Source organism: Dermochelys coriacea, chromosome 12 (assembly GCF_009764565.3).
Source record: "Dermochelys coriacea isolate rDerCor1 chromosome 12, rDerCor1.pri.v4, whole genome shotgun sequence".
NCBI classification, from domain to species: domain Eukaryota; kingdom Metazoa; phylum Chordata; order Testudines; family Dermochelyidae; genus Dermochelys; species Dermochelys coriacea.
In genome coordinates this window covers 7,263,251-7,280,877 of record NC_050079.1, presented here as the reverse complement: position 1 = coordinate 7,280,877, position 17,627 = coordinate 7,263,251, and the positions used below count along the sequence as shown (strand labels likewise).

General features: G+C 47.2%; 1 protein-coding gene across 9 annotated transcripts in view; it reads left to right on the top strand.

Moving 5' to 3' along the window:
* Nucleotides 1-17,627, top strand: part of VAC14 (VAC14 component of PIKFYVE complex) — a 185,528-nt gene that overhangs the window by 94,462 nt on the left and 73,439 nt on the right. For all 9 annotated transcript variants that reach the window (XR_006275199.1, XR_006275198.1, XR_006275200.1 and 6 more), the window contains one exon: nucleotides 15,646-15,778. Coding sequence is in view for 6 of the 9 variants with exons in the window: in XM_043495198.1 (XP_043351133.1) it covers nucleotides 15,646-15,778 (133 nt within the window). In the remaining 3 variants the exon portion in view is untranslated. The remainder of the gene's footprint in view (nucleotides 1-15,645; nucleotides 15,779-17,627) is intronic.

The window sequence follows — 17,627 nt, the reverse complement described above, 5'->3', positions numbered from 1 at the left end:
AGGTGAGAAGGGAGTGGGCATCAATTATCTTAATAGCAGCGTGGCCCGCCAGTATTGGTTCACCACACTTCTAGATCTGTCGGTGGACACGTCAATAACCCTGCCCCTGGTCCTGGACTTGATCACCCAGGACCACAGCCACCACCAGCATCCCAGTCTGTAGTCTTTCCATCTCTCAGCATGGAAACTCCATGGCTAAACCCCTCAGGGTTCACATGTTCAGACCCTGTTAGAGAGGTCCTCCTAAGCAGCAGGAAACCATCCACTAGGGCCACCTGTTTGGCCAAGTGGAAAAGATTCCCCATTTGGGCATTACAAAAAGACACTCCACCCTTACAGTCATCGATTCCCTTTATTCTGGACTATTTGTTGCATCTGAAACAGCAAGGTCTGTCAGTATCAGTAAAGGTGCATCTGGCCACTGTCTCAGCTTTCCACCCCGGTTCGGCTGGTCACTCTGTTTTTGCGAACCCCAGGGTGGGCCGCTTCCTCAAAGGATTAGATAGGCTGTACTCTGAAGTAAGACATCCAATTTCCCCATGGGTTCGCAACCTGGTGCTTTCTAGGCTAATGGGACCTCCTTTCGAGCCCTTAGCAACATGCTCTCTTCTCTACTTTTCCTGGAAAGAAACGTTTTTGGTGGCTATAACTTCAGCCAAGAGGATGTTTGAGCTTAAGGCCTCCAACTCTGAGCACCAGACATGGTCTTCTATAAGGATAAGGTGCAGTTGCGAGCGCAGCCAGCCTTTCTCCCAAAGGTAGTTTCGCAATTCCACATGAACCAGGATGTGTCTTCCTGTGTGGGTTTTTTTTTTTTTCCCCCCTAAGCTGCACGCTAGCAACAGGGAACAAATGCTCCCCTCCCTGGATGCCAGACAAGCATTAACCTTCTACATTGAAAGAATGAAGCCATTTCAGAAATCATCCACTCCACAATTGCAATGAAGAGTTGTGTTGAAGGGGCTTCCAGTTTTGTCTCAAAGGATCTCTTCTTGGGTCACGTCCTGTATCCGGGCGTGCAATGATTTAGCAAAGAGATCTGCCCCCGCGCTGACAGCCCACTGCACAAGGGTGCAGGCATCCTCAGCGGCTGTCAAGGCTGATTCCCCACTCTGGCACTTTGAGTGCAGAAGGTGGGGGCCTGCAAGGATTTTAAAAATTTAATACTGGCGACTCCAGGCTTGTATTAAACTCCCAAGGTTACAGCTTCTCTCTGACTTTGGATGGGTAGATGCTGCCACCACCCAAGTGCAAACACACACATCCCTTTTGAGAACCCAGGAAGGAACACCTGGGAATTCATTCCTGTGGGGTACCCTCAAGCCCTTTCACCCCCTATCCCCCCCGCCTTTGTGGAAAGAGCTGAGGAGGGGGAAAAAAAAGGAAATCAGCTGTTGCCTCCAGCTAATTAAACAACATGCACAAACCTCTAGGACGCACAAACCCAATCCTGTTCTTAAAGGTAAATTTTATTAAAATCAAAACCCATGAAAATGCATCTGGAATTTAGGCATTTGCCAGATTTAAAAAACCTGCTTACAAAATTTAAACATCAAGAATAACCTTCTTGAGGTCCAGCTTAAAGGTTACAAGCAAAACAAAAAAGCATCTGGGATTAGCACAGAGGAGTCCACAAGCCATAAAGAAATAAACCTAATAGTGCCTAGCTAGACATTTCCTGATCTATTTACATATTTGGGTAGTTCTAGGTATAATCTGATTTCCATACCAGGCAAAAAGCTTTTTGCAGCGTAGTAATAGCCCTGACTTTTCTCTGTTCCCTCTCTCTCCGGAGAACAACCACAGAACACAAAGGGAAAGCTTTTTTCCCAATTTTAAAAAGTTCTAGCCCTCCCATTGGCTCTTTTGGTTCTAGCCCTCCCATTGGCTCTTCTGGCTCCCTTCCTTTTACCTGTGGGCTTGTTAACCCTTTACAGGTAAAGCAAGTAGAGAACAACCCCCAAGAGGGATTCCATAGCCGGCTGGCTGGATGTCCACAAAAGGGAGCTATCCCCCCCTCTCATTTATCACAGCTGCATTACTGGCACAAGTCCCCATTCAAGACATCTGCAAGACAGTGACGTGGTCGTCGATCCACACCTTTACATCATACTACACCATTACTCAGCAGGCCAGAGACGATGCCACATTTGGCAGAGCGGTGCTACAATCTGCGGCCCGCTGAACTCCAACCCCTCCTCCTAGGAGATGCTTGGGAGTCACCTACCTGGAATCGACATGAGCAAGTACTCGAAGAAAAAACTGTTAACTACTTTCTTGTAACTGGTGTTCTTAGAGATGTGGTGGTCATGTCTATACCAAAACCCACCCTTCATCCCCTCTGTTGGAGTATCTGGCAAAAAGGAACTGAAAAGGCGGCGGGTCAGCAGAGCCCTACATACACTGCCACGAAGGCCTGATTCCAGGGGCTCCACAGCTGACCTGACAGGTACCGCAAGGGGAAAAGCCTTCCAACAACTGTGCACGCAGCATGCACACGCCTAAAATGGAATGGACATGAGCAACACATCTTGAAGAACAACAGTTACAAGAAGATAGGTAACCATTTTTCTTCTTCCTTGAGATGTGTTGCTCATGTTGATTGCATTCTAGGTGTGTGCATGCCCCAGGCACTGTTGTCAGAATTTTTTGCTTTAGCGATATCTGTAGGGCCGGTTCTGACGTCCTCTGGAGCCCTGCGCTCATGCGTCAGTATATGAGGCGCCGTTGGCCCTACGCACTATCGGTTCCTTCTTACCACTCATGACGGTTGGTGGGAGCACCTTCCTCTTTTGTAAGTGTGATAGAGGTTTCTATTAACCTACTGACTGTTCTTTTTGTATAAAGTTGACAATAGTTAGTTAGTAATTAGCTGTTAGGTGTTAGGTGTTAATTGAGTTAGAGTCCCAGCAGGGACTTTGCCCTGGGCAGGGCATGCCCTGGTCCCCGGGCTTCAAACCGTACTCAGCTTGTAGTTAGCGTGCAGGTTAGTGACCCCCACAGCAGTTGCCTAAAGTGCTTGGGGGAGTTGCACATGAAAGATAAGTGCAGAATCTGCAAAAACTTTAGGCCGAGGACCCAAAAAGAGCGGGACATTTGTCTTCAAGCCCTCCTCATGGAGGCCGCACTCTGCCCGGTGTTGGAGCTGTCCCGCTGCAATTCAACACCTAGTACATTAGCGTTGGTCCAGAGCACCCTGCCAGCACAGAATTCCTCCCGGTGCTGCAACCCCTCACTGGTGCCCGAGAAGCGCCAGAGAAAGCAGTATAGCTCAGGGTAAAGACGGGGGGTGTTGAGCAAAGGACCCTGTTTGGGCCTCTTGCCCACCCCAGAGTTCCAAGGTGGTACCTCTCCAGCTGGACCCCTCAGCCCGCCCAGAGATCCACCTCCAACTCCTGGGAGCGGTAGGGGACCTCGGCACTTGTTAGTACCTTCGGCGCCTGAGGCTTTCCAGGCGGCTAGGGTCCTTCTGGCCCTTCTGGCACCACCTACGCTGCGTCCAGCAGTAGATAGAGCTAAGGCTCCCCAGTCCAAGGGCAAGCTTGCCATCAGTCCGCCTCAAAGGGCAGTGGACAGTCATCGGTCTCTGGAGCGGAGACGTTGGTCCCCAGCCAAATGTCCCAGTCTCCGATACTGCGTTCGTGGTCCCCGTTGATGCAGCGCAGATCACCTGCATCAGGGCACCGGTCTCCATGCTCCCAGTACCCGCCCTCCTCCTGTCAACCAACACGCCGGTGAAGGTCTCCATCCCCCAGATGGCCTTTGGTGCATCAGTCACCCCTGATGCAAAACCACTCTTCACCAGTCCCTGCTGCCCCAGCACTAGTCACCACCTGTTAGGCACTGGTCCCCCATTCCTAGAGACAGTAGCCAAGCACAAGCTTCCACGGCCCTCCCTCCTTAGGCTCTGGAGACCAGCACGGCACCTGCAGTGAACGCTTGGCAACAGAGGTCTGCCACTGATGCCAGTGCCGTATTTGCACCATTCCTCCCTTGCCGTGAGAAGCAACCGCCTGCACTGCCGATACCAAGTTCAGAACATGGCATGGATTCTGATGCAGGGCAGTAGGACAGATGCTGACACCAAAGGAGCTCTTCCCAATGAGGGAAAGTGCCCCAAGCCCTCTCCCTATGGTGCGATCATCGTCCTCGTAGTGGGGCCCTGGCACTCTAGCTGTCTGGATGACTTCAGGGCGCACCAAGCCCTATGTAAGAGGGTGGCTTCCAACCTGGGTTTGGAGGTTGAGGAGCTGGTGGAACCACTGTACGCTTTTTTTGACATTTTAATGCAGGCAGCCTTGACAGGTTGCACTGCCGGCTCATGAAGGGGTGTTAAGGATTGCTAAGGCACTTTGGTAAACCCCCTCCACCCACATCCAAGTGGGCCGAAAAGAAATACTATGTCCGTGCCAAAGGATTTGAATACCTGTGCACCCATCTGCTCCCTGGGTCGTTAGTAGTATCAGTGGCTAACAAGAGGGATAGGCAGGGGCAGGCTAGTGCCATGCCTTAAAATAAGGACGCTAAGAGGCTGGACCTTTTTGGAAGAAGAATTTATTCAACAGCCAGGCTCCAGTTCGGGTGTCAAACTATCAGGCCTTGTGGGGGAGATGCAACTTTAACTTACGGGATTCCCTCAGTAAGTTCAAGGACTCCCTGCCTCAAGACCTCTGCCAGGAGTTTGCAAGAGGGCAAGATGGTCGCGAGGGGCTGACTCAGCAGCCCGAGTCATTGCCTCGGCCGTGGTGATGAGGCAAAGTTCCTGGCTGCAATCCTTGGATCTATCCCAGGAAATGCAGTCCTCCATTCAGGACCTTCTGTTTGAAGGGAATGATCTCTTCTGACTGATGCGAGGCTGCATGGCCTGAAGGATTCTTGAGCCCCCTTTGCACTCGCTTGGCCTCAGCCACCCAGGTCCTGGGGGCCTCCTTGGCAATGTGCCTTTAAGAGAAAGAGAGACAGGGTTTTAAATGCAGTCGCCCCTTTTCCTCCCATTCGCCTGCCCAGTCCAGTCCTGCTAGACATTCAGGGGGCTCGAGACAGGGGTTTTGGTGATGTGCACGAGGACGGCGCCCCAGTCAGACTCCAGGATCCACCCTCCATGGTCAGCATGGTCTCAAATAACCTCAGACCGTTGGGTACTCAGCATAGTATCCCTGGGCTACACCCTGCAGTTCTCGACCCCTCCTTCCCTGTCCCTCTTCAGGGACCCTTCTCACAAACAACTCCTGGTTCAGGAGGTGGAAACCCTCCTACAGCTGGGGGCAGTAGAGGAGTTCTCTTGATACTTGAAGGGGAAAGCGTTCTACTCCCAATATTTCATAATCCCGAAAGCAAAAGGAGGCCTAAGACCCATTCTGAATCTGTGCCTCCTCAACAAATGCATCAAGAAGTTGAAGTTTCGCATCATCTCCCTGGCCTCCATCATGGATGGATCCCGGAGACTGGTATGCTGCCCTTGACTTGAAGGACCCATATTTTCATATTTCCATTTTCCAGGGGCACAGACAGTTCTTCTGTTTCGTGGTGGGCCAGGGCCATTTCCAAGTCACCGCACTATCCTGCGGCCTCATGTCTGCCCCGAGTGTGTTCACAAAGTGTATGACCCTAGTGGCCGTCTACCTGAGGTGTCGAGCATTCAGGTTTATCCGTATCTCAATGACTGGCTCATCAGTGGAAGGTTTCAGGCCCAGGTGCATGGGATCCTCGATCTGGTGCACTCCACCCGTCACGATCTGGGTCTGTTGATAAATGAGCAGAAATCATCTCTGACCCCTGTGCAGTGTATAAAGTTCATAGGAGCGATACTCGACGCTACACAAGCCAGAGCCTTCCTCTTGGAGGCCCGTTTCCAGACTGTCTGACCTAATTTCTCACGTGAGGGCCCACCCATTCACTACTGCCCATATGTGCCTGAAGTTGTTGAGCCACGTGGCAGCTTGTACTTACGTGGTGAGGCATGCACAGCTTTAGCTCAGACCCCTGCAAGCATGGCTGGCATTGGTCTATGTCCCCAATAGACATGATCTGAACTGGGTAGTCATGGTACGGATCACATCCGGTCACCCCTGAAGTGATGGTCGGCCCCCCGCTCAGTGTTGGAGGGAGTTTCCTTCCCAGTCCCGGCCCAGTCATTGACCCTGGTCTCTGATGCTTCAGACGTAGGTTGGGGAGCTCACCTGTGAGTCGTTGGTCACAAGATGATCGTGCTCTCCCCACAAAAACAGAGAGCTCAGAGCGGTGTGCTTGGCATGCCAGGCATTCCTGCCTCACCTAAGGGACAAGGTGGTCCAAATCCTGACTAATAATACCACCGCAATATTTATTATCAAGCAAGGCAGAGCCCACTCGTCAGCCCTTTGCCGAGAAACTCTCTGGTTGTGGGACTTGTGTGCTGCATGCCATCCATCTCATGACCTCGCACCATCTAGGGGTCAGGAATGTGTTAGCAGATCGCCTCAGCAGGACCTTCTCATCTTGCCACAAGTACTCACTCCATCCGGAAGTGGTTAGTGTGATCTTCAGAGATGTGGGACTTATTCGTGTCCAGGCAAAATAGGAAGTGTCGCATCTTCTGCTCTTTGTGGGATCGACACAGGCTCCCTGTCCAACACCTTCTTGCTCCCATGGTTGGGGGATCCGCTATACGCTTTTCCACAAGTGCTTCTAATCTACAGAGTTCTCATGAAGATCAAGCAGAGAAAGGCAAAGGTAATCCTGATAGCTCCAACTTGGCCTCGCCAGCACAGGTTCAGCACGCTGCTGGACCTCTAGGTGGCTGCTCTGCTGATTCTCTGGTTGGACCTGCTGTCTCAGAACCACAGCCGACTACTGCATCCGAATCTAGAAGTTCTGCACCTGATGGCTTGGTTACTGCATGGTTGAATATGGAAAAGCAGGCATGCTTGGCCAGCGTTCAGTAGATCCTCATGGGTAGCAGAAAACCCTCCACTAGAGTGACCAACCTGGCCAAGTGAAAACTGTTCACGCATTGGGCTTGGACCAAAATCTTTGGCCCAAACAGGCCTCACTCCAGTCAATCCTGGAATAGCTTTTTTTTCATCTCAAGCTCCAGGACCTGCCTCTTTTGTTGGTTAAGGCCCACTTGGCTGCTATTTCAGCCTTCCAGTACAGGGCAGGTCAGTCTTTGCTCATGACATGACGGTCCGGTTTCTAAAAGGTCTGGAGAGGCTGTACCCTCAAGTCCGTGACCCTGTCTCACCTTGGGACCCGAATCTCATGCTATAAAGGCTCCTGGGTCTTCCCTATTGAGCGATTGGCTTCTGTTCCCTTCTGCTGCTCTCATCGAAGGTCTCCTTTCTGGTGGCGATATCATCAGCCTGTAGTGTCTCTGAAATTAGAGTACTCACCTTAGAATCTCTATACCCAATGTTCTATAAGGACAAAGTTCAACCGCGGCCGCATCCAGCCTTTCTGCCCAAGGTCGTTTTGCAGCTTCAGACTAACCAGGACATGTATTTACCTGTCTTCTTTCTGAAACCTTACAAGTCAAATCAGTGTAGACTGCACTCTCTCAATGTCAGGAGATCACTAACCTTTTATATTGAAAGGACTAAGCTGTTTCATATGTCGATGCAGCTCTTGGTCACGGTGGCAGACAGAATGAAGGGCCTTTCTGCTCTGCTCAGAGAATTTCATCATGGATAACCGTCTGCATCAGGTTTTGCTATGAACAGGCAAACATGCCACCGCCAGCAATCGTAACCAATCCTTCGACCAGAATGCAAGCCTTGTCGGCAGGCTTTTTGGCCCAGGTGACGATTCAAGATATCTGTAGGGCCTCTACCTGGTCATCCATCCATACGTTCATGTCCCATTACACGATCACCCAGCTGATCTGGGATGATGTTGGCTTCGGTAGAACAGTGTTGCAAGCCGCACAACTGTGAACTCTGAGCCCACCTCCAGGGATGCTGCTTATGAGTTGCCTAGAATGGAATCGACATGATCAAGCACTCAAAGAAGAAAAACAGTTACCTACCTTTCATAACTGTTAGTCTTAGAGATGTCTTGCTTATGTCTAGTCCATGACCCGCCCTCCTTTCCTGCGGACAAGTTGCTGGCAAAAAGAACTGAGAGGGCCCAGGGCCAGCAGCGCTTGATATACTGGCACAGAAGCGTGGGGCTCAAGAGGGTGCCAGAGCCAGCCCTATGGATACCACTAAGGCAAAAAATTCCAACAGTGGTGCACACACCTAGAATGGAATGGACATGAGCAACACGTTTCGAAGAACAATAGTTACGAAAGGTGGATAACCATTTTTTCTCCCAAATAGCTGACCATTGCAAATACCATGCGTCTTTTCTCAGTGCCTTTTCTTTTATTTGCATGCATAGATCAGCAGGGGGGAAGAAGCGCTTTAAAGCTGCTGTGGCCTTTGTGGCCATTGTTGCAGTGAGTTTTGCAGCTTTTCAGTTCAAATGACCTGTTTGACATTATGTACCGAGAATCTGGAAAGTGGAGCCTCATCTGGGCTGGTTTCAGAGCATCAGCCGTGTTAGTCTGTATTCGCAAAAAGAAAAGGAGGATTGTGGCACCTTAGAGACTAACAAATTTATTTGAGCATAAGCTTTCATGAGTTACATGCTCAAATAAATTTGTTAGTCTCTAAGGTGTCACAAGTCCTCCTTTTTCATTTGGGCTGGGTATCTCCAGATACTTTTTGGAGGGCCAAGAATGTGCACTCTGCCTGCAATTCTAATTCTGTGTTCTTCAGGTCCTTTCAAGGGGAGGCTGTGCTTCCCACACCTCTTCATTCTGTTGCTTATACAATGAAGGAACTGTGTCCCCCTTCACTCCTACTTTCCTTCCAACCATCAGCACTTATCTGAACAGTGGTTATAAGGATCACATCTGGTCATGAACTCTTCAGAGCTGTAACTTCCTTTTCCAACTTGCACTACTCATCCCGTGTCGAGTGTGCAGATGCTTCAGCTCTCTGGTGAAAGGTCTGGCATTTTTCTTGGACCCCATTCAAGAACTGTTGAAAGAAGACTTAAGATTGTACTGTGTCCCAGGGAGACTTCTCTGTCAAGCTTTGGGAGAGAGGAGGTGAAGAGTACAGGGTCTGCACCCAGGTTAAATGCCTACACTCTTCATTTTGGTCCACAAGAACATTGGATGTTCCCGTTTGCTCTAATTAACACCACTGAAGCCAAGCTCTAGGATTGGTGTTTGCAGCACGTATGAGCAGGGATGGTTCTTCGCACAGCTACCCACTCTCCAACCAAAGAGCAGCGAAGCGCTCATGGTTTTTTGTTTTCAGCATCGTGATTAGTAAGTTAGCAGCCGATCTGGCAGGTTACAAATCTGCAAAGTCTAAGCTTAATTGAAGTTTACACTTTTTTTTAATTAATCCACAGTTTTCTTAACGCCTCTTCCCACCTGTGTCTCACACATTTTCGTATTAAATACTGGAGTGCTGATCCTAGGATTTTATTGCTCTAGAATGTGCAAGCACCTTGCGGTGACAGAAGGTGAGTGGGAAGGCCATGGAGTTAGAATAGCATTGAAATCATAATATGAATGAGATCTTGGGTGGTGGGTGGGTAATTCTGAGTGGAGATATGGCTTTGTCTTCTCTAACCTTGTTAGCTCACATCTTCTTTCCATTTAGCTATCTTATAGATCCATGAAGCTCTCCATATACAAAGCATGTGAACTCTGTCATGGTGGGGTGTCATGCAAAACAGATGTTCAGAGCATTTGGGAACCATTCAGGAGAAGTGTCATCTTTCTCCAAACATACCTCTGTGAAAACACTATCCAATCTGCTTTAATTGCAGTGCTTCTATACTGATGTGTAATTCCAGACTGGAAAGTGTTTGATCTTCGATCTGCAGGATGAAGGAACGTACCTGAAAGTAAATGAAATCTTATGGCAAGTAGGTTGTTTTCAGTTCTATGGGATGTCTACTCTGGCTGTAGAACTTTGGCCATCTTGTAGTCCACTTAGATTGTAAGGCCCTTGGGGCAGGGATTGTCCTCTTGTTTGTTTTTGTGCAGCGCCTAGCACAGTGGGGCCTGATCCGTGTCTAGGGTGCTCTGGAAATACAAATAATAAACATATATAGGCCGCTACGTGTTTGGGGTTCGAAGTAGAGCATAGCAAGGTGACCTGGGGAGGGGACTAAAAATTACGGAGGCAGGGCAGCTAATGAAATAATAAGCTGGCAAGAAGAGCTCCAATGGTTAACTTTATGGTAGTATTTAAAGACATCCAAGAGAGGCATGTGGCTGATTGCTGGCTGGGAATGCTTAAGATGCAATGGAGCTCCACCACAAAGGAGATGGAAGAGCTAGCTGAATCTGTAAGTCTCTGAAATCTAATTGTGAAAATGACCTTCGTGTACAGAGCTTATACAATGCCTGTCAAAAAACCCTGTAATGCCTCCATGCCTATAACATTCAGCTACCTTGGACAGGCGTCGACAAGGAAAGAGAAACCGAACAGTTGGGAACTTTCCAAATGAAGCCCTCCAGAGTGCTACCAGGCATTAAAGGGAGCATGGGAGGAAGGCATTGATCCAACAGTGCTCTACCCAGTTTAGCTTAGGATATACTCCAATGGGACTGTGCTGCTGTTCAGCACCTATCGGTTCCACCAGCGTGGAAAATGAGAGGGCTCTTCCCTTTCTGTTTTAGGCACAGTCCTCCTAGACACAAGTGGACTCTTGCTATTTATTGAAATATGGACCTTTTTCATTGAAAAGCTCCACGAGACACGTGAGGTCTTTTCAGCTGTTTGATCACGTACAGCTGTAATACTACATTTTTCAAAGTTTGCCTTTGTTCCCATCCTGGCATCTTCATATTTCTCCCTCTGCAAGAAAGAAGGTGAAGCTGGGACAGCTCTTTTTTGTCCAAAATTTTGGTTGATATATTCTAGATCTATTGAAACTTTTTTACATGGATTTATGTTGCTGAGAAAAATCCAGTGCAGTTTTGGATAAACACATAATTAAGCACTGAAAGACCTTGATAGCTGGCAAGGTACCAAGGTACCTCCGCTTCCCTACCCCCAAACTGGGAGATGACTTCCCCTTTTTTTCCATAAAGAAAAGGAGTACTTGTGGCACCTTAGAGACTAACAAATTTATTAGAGCATAAGCTTTCGTGAGCTACAGCTCACATGCATCCGATGAAGTGAGCTGTAGCTCACGAAAGCTTATGCTCTAATAAATTTGTTAGTCTCTAAGGTGCCACAAGTACTCCTTTTCTTTTTGCGAATACAGACTAACACGGCTGCTACTCTGAAACCTTTTTCTCCATGTTATCATGGACTTCCTACAGCAACAGATATCACTTTAAAGAGCAAGGTTTAGCCTAACTGCACATAGGTGCTTCTTCCCTTCTCCCTCCTGATTAGCATTTCGGATGTTCTTCCCCTGGAGGCACTGGTAGACCCGACATTACTTGGATTCCAAGGGGAAAAACTGGACCAGTATTTGGATCGCAGTGGCTCTGCAAACACAGAGGGCAAATGCTTGATGGTGATGTTTGCATGCATAAGGCTGAGCTGATTGTCGGTATGCCATGAGAGAGCCATTCCTCCTTGATCTCAAATTTTGCTAAGACATGGGGAGGGAGTTTCTCGGTCACTAGGAAAGCTATGAAACCAAGTCCTGAAATCCCACAACAGAACCCTCTCAACAAAATAAAACATTACAATGCTTCTGTGCTCACATCTCTCCTCTACAGCTGTGAGACCTGGACACCATAAAAATGGCATATGAAACAGCTAGAGCCCTTCCATCTGCCGTCTCTGCACCATTATGGGGAGCCGCTGGCAAGACAAAGTTACCAACCTGGAGGTTCTCCAAAATTCAAATGCCACAAGTATCAAGACCATACTGATAAAAGCCCAACTATGCTGGGTTGGACACACCATTTGGATGCCTGAACATGGACTTCCCAGAAAAATTTTCTGTGGAGAATTAGACATCGGAATCAAGACTGCCCCAGAAAGCGCTACAAGGACAGCATGAAGAACAGCAAACCTGCTGGTGCATAAACCAGATAATCTCAAGAAGGCTGCATTAAATCAGCCTGTGATACACAACACTCATATATAGGTGGGCCTTGCATTGAGAGTCAAAGATCAGATCGTAGTTTGTTCCTTTCTTGTGGAAGGGAGTCCTATAGCTAGACCAATTCCCAGCACAGGCTCGTTGTGTCCTTGACATTGTCAGTTCCGGAGTGCTGGAGGAACGCAGCAGACATGGTCATGAGGAGAGAGAGAGGCCTCCTTTTAAGAAGGGTCTGACTTTTAGGTTCAAATTTCTGCCTGGGCGATTGAAGAGATGAGTGCCTGATGGGGATGGACTATGGCTGGGGAAAGTCCTGCCTCAAGGACTGGAGCTGGCGATGGTGCTCAGCTGGGGTTTCTTCTGGGGTTATGCTACTGGTTTGTTTTTGTTGTATTGTTTAGATTGTAAGCAGTACATTATTCCAACAGATAAATTAAAAATAAGCTGATGTGGTGCATCAGTTCTGGGCTACATTGTATTCCACCTCAGTGTCCACCAAGGGCATCCACTTTCAAGCTTCCAGATCCCCAGCTGTCAACCTCTCTGGTGCTGAAAAATGTGTCTGTCTCCATCCTAACTGGGGCTTTTCCAGACTGCACAGCTCCCTGCCTCCTCTGTGGTTTTCCAGCAGGTGAAACTGTCTCAGTAGGCCTGCTTTGCCTTCTCTTCAGAGGCTATAAACAGCATAATTTCCCATAGGTATAAGGTACCACACATTTCTTAAGCACACTTATTTTTAAGGTGAAAGCATTAGACAAAAGATATTACAACAATAAGAATTTACATACATGTTAATTAGCTTACCAGAAATCACCCCAACTCCAGCAAGGGCTCTGGCAGGTAATCAGTCCTTCAAACCCCACCAAGGCGTTTTCTGTGGCCACAAGTTCATGACTGCTCCTAATTCAGAACAAGCACCCCGATGAATAGGTCAGTCCTTCCACCCCCTCCCAGGAAAGATTGGGGCCCCCTTTGGACAGAAGGTCCCGTTCGTTTGCTGGATCTTAAAGCTGGTCCTGAATCAGTTAAAACTCATGCTATTTATCCAAAAGTCCTTTCTTTGCTGGTCTCTGAGAATCCACTCTTAACCAGTATATGTAATCTCTCCAGAGGTGTTGCATCCTGAGTGCATTTGCTCAGTTGACTCAACCCCACTGTCCTTAGCTCCTGGAGGATTTCAGTCCCCCTGCCCCATGGAATTGCATACAATCCCTGGCCCATAATGATATGCAAACATCATTCAAGAAGGCTTGCCCAGGATAGTGCAGGGAATTGCCATGCCTGTCACAGCTTTGGCGACTTCTGCTAGGACTCTAATTTGGATCCGGTAATGAACAGCTACTCAGTGCGGCCTGCAGAGCACTAGGGTGACATGCTGTGTTTAAAGGTGGGCTGCTGCATATGGTGTCATCTGTAGTGTTTCTATTTTGAATCTCCTTTGAACAATGAGGAACAACTGTGCTGGCTATATGGAGGGTATGGAGATAGATAGATAGATGGAGGGTATGGATATATTTCAGCTCTGGTTAATGTATTGAAATATTTTGTTTTGGCAGTCTAGTATTTTTTATTTATGTATTTTTAAAATCTGGGTCATCTTACCTGCAGCTGAGTGGGAATACACTGCTGTGGTTAACACTTGCTTTCTGGGAGCTGGCCATTAAAGGTTATTCAAGAACATAGACTAGGATCTCAAAGGCCCCTAAGAGAATGGGTGAAATTCAATGGGAATAGATGCCTGATTCCCCTAGTTTCCTCTGCACATCCCAGCCATGTTGGTGTCTCGTACAAATCCCAGAGGGAAATGAAACATGTTTAGCTCTTGCTGGCTGGGAGACTGAGCATTACCCAACTTGTGCCAAAATCTGGATCACTGGCATGGAGACCATGTTGCCCCTACAAGAAACCATTCAGTAAATTTGCAGTCTATCTTTTCACTATGCTTTTAATTGTGTACCTGATGACCAACTCCCAGCTCAATACAAATGAATTAAAAAAAATCATATTCTAAGTTATCATTTGATCTGTTGAGAAGTACCAAAGACTTTGCTCTTCTCTGGCTGGGCTCTTCGGTAGTGCCCTAGCTGTATCATCATGGCCGTCGCGCTCTCGCACACGCACATGCACACGCGCACACACACAGAGAGAGCAATCCTCTTGCTGGGGCATTGGGGTGTTCTGTTTTTTAAGCAGCTCCTTCATTAACTTATTTTAAAATGTCCCTTTAAACCATTGGCTTTGATGGCGTGTTCCAGTAATTGAATAAATTAAGTTAATACCAAAGTTCCATCACTTGAAAGCAATTGTTATTGGACAACTTCTCTGAACTTCAAAGGTTGAAGTTTCTGGGGTGAAATTGTCTGGGTATCCTGAACTAGGAAGTGTATTTTTCATGCCTCTCCAGCTAACTGGAATGCCAACACCCTTACACAGTTCAATTAACATGCAAATAGTATCTTATCAAGTTATCACTTGTCTCTCAGTGAATTGGCTATGTGAATTAAGGCTTCTAATTCTCTTAAGTGTGTAAAATAACTCTCAGATCCATAGGGTTGTAAAGTGATGGTGCCCATGGTAATAACTGTAATACTAATAAATTATACTAGTAACACCTAAAACCCCAAATAGAGATCAGGGCCCGATGTGTTAAGTGCTGTACAAACACACAGTAAAAGACAGTACTTGCCCTGGAGAGCCTGCAGTCTCAAAGGGTGGGAGAGGAAAACAGAGCTTAAATGACTTGCCTAAAGTGTCTCAGCAGGTTAAAGACAGAGCCTGACATGAGGTGCCCTATCCACTAGGCTGCACTGCCTCTATGCTCACTACTGACCTCTTTGTTTTTGATCACCAAATGAAAGTATCTTTCTGATGCACATTTTCCCACATACCTACCTTGTCTCCCAACAAATTCTCTGTAAAGAGGGAAAGGAAAAGTCCTTAATAAAGGCACTTGTAAGTCAGTGTTCAATTTGGGCTGTCCGGTTAGCAGTTAGGATTACACTTTGATCACCGAATGCTGCAACTTGAGCTGTGTTTGCTATTGCCAGACCCCAGGCTGTTCAGTAGCGGTGTGAAACTTCCTGAAGGAGAACATAAAGAAATGAAATCAGCAGCACAAGGAATACCTTCATTAATTCAGTTCCTGCACTAAGCTCTGGCTCAGCTACTTGAATGAACTATCTATTCAAAGTGGCAGTCGTGTGGGTGGGTGGCAGAGGGGTGTGTGTAGAATCACAGTAAAAACAGAGCTTAGACTACATGGAGAGCTGGTCTGTGCATAGTTTTTGCATTGATTTAACTATATCTGTTTAGAAACTGACACGAATAAATCTGTTTAACCTCCCATGTGAATGTGCTTATCTTGGTATAAAGGTGCCAGACATATTTATGGAAATAAGTTACATAGATATAAGTACCTCAAAGGAAAGACCATTGGATCATGCCTTAAATCCTCCACCTGACTCTCATTGTCTTCCCCCACCCTGACAGGTTCATGCCATAAGAGTAAATGCATGTCACGTGGAGAGAATTCCAATTCAAAGACAGCTGCACTTGTGACTGTGTTCTGTAACTTGCTCTCCTTTCCCCGTCCAGGTATGAAAGGCATGGAGTGCTCCCCCTCAACCCCCACCATGAACTCCTACTTCTACAAATTCATGATTAACCTACTCAAGAGATTCAGCAGTGAACGGAAGCTGCTGGAGACCAGAGGAGCATTCATCATCAGGTCAGAACACCATCTTTCTCCATCTTTCTCATACCACAACTTCTGATAAGAACATCTTCCTTCTAGGTGGTATGTGGCATTTTAGTCTAACGCTTGCCTGGTTCTTTGTGGCCAAAGACCTCTTTGTTTGTCAATCATTGCAGTTGATTTTTTTAGAGCAAATGAATTAATTTTTCACATGTTGAGACACCATATTTTTCACTTCTATCCCCTGAGGTTAAATATTTCCTAATTAAACACTCTTTTCAGATCCTATCTTGCTGAGACGCTAACAAAACAGTGGCAGTGTGAAACAGGCTTTTCTGTGGGTGTGTGGACCCTCTTTCTTTAGCTGGTGCAGGGTACAATGTGGTGTAGTACTTGTGTGTATTGACAATCTGTTCAGAGCATTGTCATTGTGAGATTTTATATATATATATATATATATATATATATATATACACACACAGACAGACCGACCAGTTGGTAAAACTGGTCACTTTAAGAGAGAGCTTTTAACTGGGAAGGCAAACGGAACTGTAGAATCAGTGTCGTGGTCTCCTGTGTGGTTTGATTTCTGTTTCCAGGGAGCTGTGATTTAGGTGGTGGATACTTGGAAAACATGCATTGGGACAGACAGCTGGCAGTGTGTAATCCTTAACATACCAGATCTGGGGCAAGGGCAGCAAATTCTGCTGTGCTTTCTCAGAAATCAACTTGAAGGTCACAAGCGAGGCAAAGGGGGTATTGAGTGGGAGCAGAGTCCAATAGTGTCTTTCCTTCCTTGCCTATATCAGAAGGCATCATTGAAGTAGGCTCGAACTCGGAACCAAATGAGTGTGGAGATTTGAATTCCATGGAACTCCCTCTTCCAGGGCAAGAGGAGGTCAGAGGCAGACTGGATGGATGGAAAAATTGCGAAAGGTACATGGTTAAGTATTAACCGTATCTCTTACAAGGAGTGTAGTGATCAGAGGTTGCAGTACTGGTTAGCATGCTGCACATGCATGCCTAACCCTTATGTTTGCAAAGAACACCTTCAAGGTGTGTCTAACAGCAGTGATGTCTGCCTGAGTCTGTAGACGACCTGAAACAACAGAGAGGAGAGGAGAGAGTTGCCCCAATTCATTTCAAGAGGAAGTTAGGGTTTGAAGCTGCCATTAGATCTCAGTGTTAAATATTCGTGCTAAAACAACTAGTAGTGAAACATCTATGTACACTAAGATTGTGGATGGGGCATGAGTGCCACCACTCTTTCCCCAGCAGGTGGAAGGTCTGCAAGATATTTTTTTTCACCTCTCCCAGTATATCCCCCACTCCACGCTTATATTACACCTCGGTTCCACTAGATGTCTGATCTCAAGAATCACGGGAGAAACTAATTTCCCAAAGCCTAGATTGGCATGTGCTAATGGCCTCCTCCTGTAGAAGTTTATACTATGGGGATTTTTATAACAGCAAGTGCTTTCCCTCTTCCCTATCTTCTGCAAAAGGGAACACACGGCCATGGTCTGTGGGCACTGTGCTTGAGAGGGAGTGGTAGAATGGTCCTGTTTCTGATTAGAGGGCCAAGGCCCGCACGGCACATTAGAGAACTATACCTGGGTCTCATTCTGGTTTGGAGACTGTACAATTTCCTGTCAGACATTCCTCTGAACTACAGTCAGCTGGACTCTTTTACATGGGGAAAATGGCATGGGGACCAAAGGTTCCTGCATCTGGGCTTGCTGTGCCATTTCCCAACGCGTAGCAGAAATGAAATTGGGCCAGGTCATGGCAGCTTAACATGCCAGTGCTTTTCATGGTGACTTGTGCTCCAGAAGCCAACCTTCCAATTAACAGAGAAATTTAGGCTCCAGCCCTTATGGCT